The 7,059-nt window shown below is 47.3% G+C and overlaps 1 protein-coding gene across 2 annotated transcripts; it reads left to right on the forward strand.

Annotated features, from left to right (window-relative positions):
• Window positions 1–4,797: 4,797 nt before the first annotated feature.
• RNASE1 (ribonuclease A family member 1, pancreatic) lies at window positions 4,798–6,572 on the forward strand. 2 transcript variants are annotated; one of them, XM_081145256.1, is made up of 2 exons: window positions 4,798–5,126; window positions 5,844–6,572. In XM_081145256.1, exon 2 carries the CDS (start codon window positions 5,869–5,871, stop codon window positions 6,337–6,339), a length of 471 nt encoding a protein of 156 aa, XP_081001382.1. In that variant the 5' UTR covers window positions 4,798–5,126; window positions 5,844–5,868; the 3' UTR covers window positions 6,340–6,572. The 2 variants fall into 2 exon arrangements, with proteins under 2 accessions (XP_081001382.1, XP_081001383.1); XM_081145257.1 differs by lacking the exon at window positions 4,798–5,126 and adding an exon at window positions 5,667–5,723.
• Window positions 6,573–7,059: the final 487 nt, after the last annotated feature.

Below are 7,059 nucleotides of genomic sequence, written 5' to 3' on the forward strand. Positions count from 1 at the left end.
CACACACAAACACACAAAACTGCCTATTTATTCTTAAAAGTTCTCCCCAAGGTAATCTTTCCTCTGAAACCTTCCCTTATTTCCCCCACTACACCTCTTTTGTCCCATTGCTTTCTGATAACCCTGTCCTCACCTGTACCTGAGTGCTTATCAAGTCCTGGTTTGTATTACAAGTCTAGGGGCTGCTTCTGTTGGGAGAATACTCAGCACTTGGGTCTAAAACAAAGTCCTTGAATTAATTGCTTAGTTCTTCGCAGAAGACAAGGTCTGTGGCTCTGATGGAGACTGCAGATTCCAGGACCCCAGCTCCCTCAGGTGTCCTGCTTTCCCCTCTTATAAGCTATTTTCTTTCTTTTTTTTAAATCCTCAGGATATGTTTTTACTAATTTTTTTAGAGAGAGAAGATGAGAGAGAAACATTGATTGGCCACCTTACCCGGCCCTATGCACCCCAACCAGGATTCAATCCCACAACATAGATATGTACCCTGATGTGGGGAGCCGTTGTGGCCCCAGGCACGGAGGAGCTGCCTGGGTGAGCTGCAGATGTGCTCCCCTGCTCCCTGGGAGGTGTGGGTGAGCTGCTGTGGCCCCAGGCACAGTGCCTGGGTGAGCTGCAGATGTGCTCCCCTGCTCCCAGGGAGATGTGGGTGAGCTGCTGTGGCCCCGGGCACAGAGGAGCTGGCTGGGTGAGCTGCAAAAGTGCTCTCCTGCTCCCTGACCCAGATCTTGAGGCACCAAAGCGATACTAATTTAGTTTGCGGCCTTAGATTCTAGAAAGGCTTATTAGGAAGCTGGCCCTGGCCTGAAGGGTTAAGGGACAGTCAAGCTACATACCGAGCCAAGGACTTAATCCTTCCCGACAAGTTCCCATTAGAAGCCGAGACAAAGATAGTTACCAAGGTCTGAGCTCCTGCAGGAGGCAGGATGTTTACGCTGATGGTGTGTTTGTGCAGCCTGGAGAGAACTACTTTGTATCCCGCAAGGGGAAGGAATGCGGGGCAGGGTGCTATTCAGCAAAAACAACAGCGCCGGTATAAATTGAGCTTGGAAAATAAACTCGGGCTGCAGCTGTCACGAGCTGCAGTCCTCCCAATCCCATCTTTTTTGTGTCTGTCTTTTCTCCATCCTCACCCCTACTCTCAGGACCGTTCAACTCTGCCGGCGGGCTCTGGCACCCTGACCAGTAGTAGAACCCTCAACCTTTTGGTGTATGGGATGATGCCCCAACCAACAAAACCACCAGCCACAGCTATCAGCTGTTTTCTTTCACACAGCAGTCCAGGTCAATAATTAATGTCACTGTGATAAGCTATCAGAAGAGCTGGCACAAGTAGACTACCCTTATATAAAGCATAGAGGCACTGGTGCTTGCCCTACAAGGGAAAGGCAGGGGAGACTCTCCTAAAATGGGTGGAACCAAGGAGACCACTGAACCACCTAGGGTGAAAGGTAATTAGGTTTTCTCCCAAGTCTCTGTCTTTCCTCAGACACTCTGAGCAATATCTGACCTCTGTTAAGAAGACCCAGGGCTGCCTGGCCAGTGTGACTCAGTGGTTGAGCGTTGACCCAGGAACCAAGAGATCACCAGTTTGATTCCCCGTTAGGGTACATGCTGGGGTTGTGGGCTTGATCCCCAGTAAGGGGCATGCAGAAGGCAGCTGATTGATGATGTTTCTCATCAATATTTCTCTCTCTCTACCCCTCTCCCTTCTCTAAAAAAATCAATAAAAAAGTATTATTATCTTTTTCTTTAAATAAAGCTCATCTTTAAAAAAAAAAAAAGACCCAGGGCTGGCACCCAGTATGGGAAAGGACATAGAGAGGATGTATTCTGTCCTTGGGGTTGAGGAAAACTGATAGTGTTGGGTGGCTGGGGGGGGGGGGGTGGCGGGGAGACTGGGGCCCTTCTCTGTGTGCTCTAGAGACCAGGCTATTGACTGCACCTGGTGGGCTCACACACAGCTCAGAACTGCCCTCTGGGAAAGTGCAACCTGTACCTGGTTGGCCTCAAACAAGGGCTCAGATGTTGGAACCCCTTTCTTTCCCAGTTCACACTGTTGGATGTATGAGAGTGAAATGGGCTTAGAAAGAGAAATGAAAAGTCTTATAAGTGGGAATCATCAACAGGAATGATAACCTGCACAGCCTTGAAAGTGTTTTGCCCTTTTGTCATTGTCATGTGAGATGAAATGTTGGGGTGTGGGGATGGGGCTGAAATTGGGAAAAGATTGTACAATGTTTCACTGGGGAAGGGGTTTCTCGATTGAAGCTTATAAGTGCATAGCTTTGTCACAGGCTTGAGGGGACATGCTGTTTGTCCCCTAAGAGACTCTTTAGTGTCATAGGATCATAAAGTCTCCCAAGTTACTATATCCATATGGACCTTTGTCTCCAGAGAGTCCAGAGCCTCACTCCTGAAGAGGAGTCAGGAAAACTGTGCATAACTTGGGAGAGGAGCAGGCATGCTACTTGAGAGAAAAGTGTGGGAGGGATGAGAGGCGTGGGTGGCCCTTGACACACAGCCTATCTCTAAGGAGGCTTCTTGGGGCCCACAGGGGCCCTGTAGTTCTAATCTTCCTGGGTTGCCTTTGGCCCTAGGAGGATTTCAGAAATTAGTTTCCAGGCAACTGTTGAGGGGGTAAAACTGTACTTCCCTTCACTTTGTCAAGTGCCCCTGGGGTCAGGCCAGCCACTGATGTGGCTTCATAATGTCCTGTGGTCTTGGAGACCTGACTTGAACACTCAAGTTTATCCTCACTCCACCCTCTTGTGCTTCTTCATGTGCACATGTGATAAACTTTGTCTAGTCTCTCCTGTTATTCTGACTTTTGTCAATTAATTTGCAGGCTCTCAAAAAGGAACCTAAATGGGTAGGAAAAATTTTCCTCTGCTCAAGATGATGAGTACTAACTAAGGACTAAGAGACAAAAACAAAAAAAACCCCAGAAAACAAAAAAGACATAGGTGGAGGGTGAGGTGGTGGGTGAACTACAGAAACATGAAACTAAAAGCTCATATCATGCCATGGCTTCCTTAGCCCCAATGCTTCTCCAGACTCATACACATTAGCAAGTAACATTGACTTGACAAGAGATTTCTTGGATATCATGGGACAAAACAATTTTAAAATTTCATTTAAAAAAAAAATTTGTTCTTCCTACCAAGGTCCCTTTCTTCTCTCCTCTACCCCTTTCCTTCCCTCCCCAGGATTTCAAAACTGCCTATTTTAAGCTCAGGGTTTTAGTAAAACCAAGACCTGGCTGTTACTTGACACACACACACACACACACACACACACACACACACCCCCAACCTCCTCCCACCCCTCCTAAAAGCAATTCAGGGATCATCCAGTGTTACTTAAACAGTTTCTTTTTGGGGAATCTCAACACCATTCCCTATGAACAATCACTGACCTACCATTTATGGATGCTTTCTAAGTATTACTTGAAGCACTTTGCACATCTAACCATATTTCATTCTAATAACAAATCTAAAAAGTACATATCATTATCCCCATTTCAGAGACCAGGAAACTGAGGAGCAGGGAAATAAATCAAGTTCTGTAACTTGCCCAGCTCTTAAGGTGCTAAACTAGAATTTGGATGGAGACCATCTAAATCCAGAGCATGGACAGCCCTCACCCTGAAGCCAGCTCCTCCCCGCATGTCCCTGGTGCTTGTGGCTGCTGCCTCAGGGCTGGAGTTCAGAGCCAGTGAGTCTGTCAGCGATTTTAGGAAAACTACATTCAAGGGGAAGAAACTTAATGTTTTTGATGTTAGGGCAGTTACTGAAGAGGCACCTGAAACAGAAACAGCACCTTCACTTTGGGATGTGGAATTTCTAAGCAGTGAGCTGCAGTAAATGAACAGCCCTTTCAGAATGGTTTTGAAGAGATGATCCAGTGGACAGAAGAGGGGAGACTGTGGGAGTTCCCAATTAACAATGAAACAGGTTCTGGTGATGGTTCAGAATTTTATGATCATATATTTCTGGATAAATGCCTGCAGGATTTTCCAAAACAAAGGCCAGTTCACCACTTCATGAAGCTGGTGACCTGTGGCCTCTCCAAAAACCCACATCTGAGTGTTAAACAGAAAGTGGAACACATTGATGGTTTAAAAATTATTTTAATGAAAAACAGGACATTCTAAAAGAAAGTGAGATACAGTTCAATGTAAAACCATGGACATTTTTATTTCAAGCTGTTGGAGATTGATATTATAATTAAAATAATTTTACTAGAAAAACATAATAAATCTAGAGCACGAAGGGAATTTTGATATTTCTCACTCATGTGGTATCAAAATTGTCAGCCAGCAAAAAGGGATCTCTTTCTAGGAGGGAATTCTGTTGCTAAGAAACTTGATGTTCTCTACTTTTTTCTCCAAAAGGGATATTGGGTTTTGATTTATCTTTATTTTTTTTACTCAACTCCTACCTATAGGATGAATGGCCACTGTAGATAAAAACTCACACACCTTAGGAGTGTTGAAGTGACAAGAACTGGGTGAGGTCATGCAGAGCTTCCTTTTCACCCAAACTGTTCTGGCATTCTCTGCTCCTCCAGATCTGGGGAGCCTTCTAGCTAGAAACAGCTGGATACCTCTCCCCACTCCCCCCAGGGGAACTACTGTTAGGAGATAAAGAATTCCCTTCAGAGCCACTCCAGGATTCCTGGGGAGAGAGAGGACCTCCCTTTCCCTCCCTCTCCCTTGATTACATATTATGTGCCTTTTGCTAACTTCCAAGGGCTATTTGTTGAAATGCCCCCCACGGAGATAACAAAGACTTTGTTGGGGATTGAGCATCAGTGCCATAGTGGCTTTCTCTGCTGGTCCTGTGAACCAGTAGGCATGAGATTCACATGGCAAGAAAGGCTCCTGTAGGCAAAGACTCTCTCCCCAGCAACCCTGAAAAGAAGGCAGCCTGGGCAATTCTGCACTCCTTCCTCACAATGCCCTCATTTTCCTCTGGACTGAAACCAAGATGCTCCTCCCACCCTTCTCATCTCGGAAGCCAAGCCCCTTTGTAATCTACATAAACTCCACACCCCAGGGATCCAGTGACTGCTGGAACTGGCCTTCCACTTGCTCTCACCTGGAATCCAAGCTAGAGACCCAGGTAAGCGGCCCAAGAAGTGGTTTCAGGAGCTGCTTCTGCTTGAGATTTGGAGAAGGGGGAGGCAGGGTGGGAGAGACTAACACCAGGAAAGCTTGGGCTAGGCAAACGTAGCCGGGGGCAGAGTTGACAAGGGGAGGGAGCATTTGGGCTGGAGAGAACCGGTAGGGCTGGAGAATGAGCAGGCCCAGATCCGGGGATGCAAGCATCTCTCTTTGGGATACAATGGCATCCCTTTATGATGCCAGTGCCAGGCACTGGGTTGAGTTTCCCTTGTGTGGTAAGACAACAGGGCTCTGTCCGCCATGATCCTGGATGTCATGGTAGTAACAGGGATACAACTTGGCTCATGGTTTATTCAAAATGATCTTCTATTGAGCCACTAGAACAGTGAGTACAAATGTATTTTAGATTCAAAACAAAACAAAACAAAACAAAATACAAAAACCACTTCCAGTATTCAAAAGCAGGACCACCAGGGATTTTAGGTAATTTTGGAGGTCACCACCTAGAGGGAGCACTGCCCCTCTGACTAGTAGGGATCAAATGCTTTTGGGGAAGAGTGCATGTGAGTGTCTCATCACTTGGAAAATCTTGCAGGTACAGGGATGTCTTTCTGGCTGACCTGGAGGGAGACTGTAAGACAGGGAGGGCACAGGTGGGAGCTGGGGTTCTCTTTCTGAAGTGATGCCTTCCCTCCTCTCCCCCTTTGCTGGCTAGGCTCCTCCAGGGGACTGAGGCCACCATGGCTCAGGAGAAGTCCCTCATCCTGTTCCAGATGCTAGTCCTGGTAATGTTGGTGCTGGGGTGGGTCCAGCCTTCCCTGGGCAAGGAATCGCGGGCCATGAAGTTCCAGCGGCAGCACATGGATCCAGACAACCACCCCAGCAACAACTCCAACTACTGCAACCAAATGATGAGGCGCCGGAATATGACAGAAGGACGGTGCAAGCCGGTGAACACCTTTGTGCACGAGCCTCTAGTAGATGTCCAGGCAGTTTGCTTCCAGCAAAACATTACCTGCAAGAATGGACAGCCCAACTGCCACAAGAGCAGTTCCAGCATGAGGATCACGGACTGTCGCCTGACGAATGGCTCCAAGTACCCCAATTGTGCATACCGGACCAGCCAGAAAGAGAGGCACATCATCGTGGCCTGTGAGGGAAACCCCTACGTGCCGGTCCACTTTGACGCTTCAGTAGAGGCCTCCACCTGAGACCAGAGCAGTGAGCTGCCCCGCCTCATCACGCCATCTGCCTCTCCCCTTCCATCCTAGCACTAAGGGAAATAACTCAAGTGAGGGCTCCTATCCAACCCAAACATGCTTCCCTGGCCTGAGACTTGCCCCTGCATGGTCTGAGGGGTGAGGAGTGGGTTGTGAGGTGGGCCCATGTTAACCACTTTACTGCTTCTTTCAATAAAACTCAGTTGCAACCACCTGGATTCCTGAAGCTGTCTCCATTCAGGTTATGTTAATGCGATTGCTGTCCTACCAGAGGGTAAGAGCTGTAAATCTGGTTAACTTTGGTGAGCAGCGAATAGAATCATTAAATGCCTTCTCTTCTGACTCTTGGCTTTTAGAGATAATTCCTTTTCAGGAAGATTCCTTGATGCCAAACATAAATTTTTAAGTGTTGTGGAGGAAAGACTATTCCATGATGTGATCCCTGTCCCGTGAGCTGGACCCCAGCCAGAACAGAGATTGCTTCCCATAAACCCCCTAAGAGATTGTCTGATCATAATTGATGTTCATTCTGACATAAATCAGGACCCCTCCCCTGTCTCCTGTGACTTGCGACTTCCTGGAACAGTCATTGTCCTGGCCTGCTCAAGCATGTAAAGTAATTTCTGTACCTGATGGCATTCATGTAGTACTTTCCCTGATTATCTCTCCACTCCTTTTACCCTATATAATTCTTTGGCACCTGTCAGGTGC

This window comes from Miniopterus schreibersii, assembly GCF_964146895.1.
Source record: "Miniopterus schreibersii genome assembly, chromosome: 1".
Classification (NCBI taxonomy): Eukaryota; Metazoa; Chordata; class Mammalia; order Chiroptera; family Miniopteridae; genus Miniopterus; species Miniopterus schreibersii.

Coding starts and splice junctions, on each gene's coding strand:
- RNASE1 (XM_081145256.1), top strand. CDS start 5,869: ATGGCTCAGGAGAAGTCCCTCATCCTGTTCCAGATGCTAGTCCTGGTA.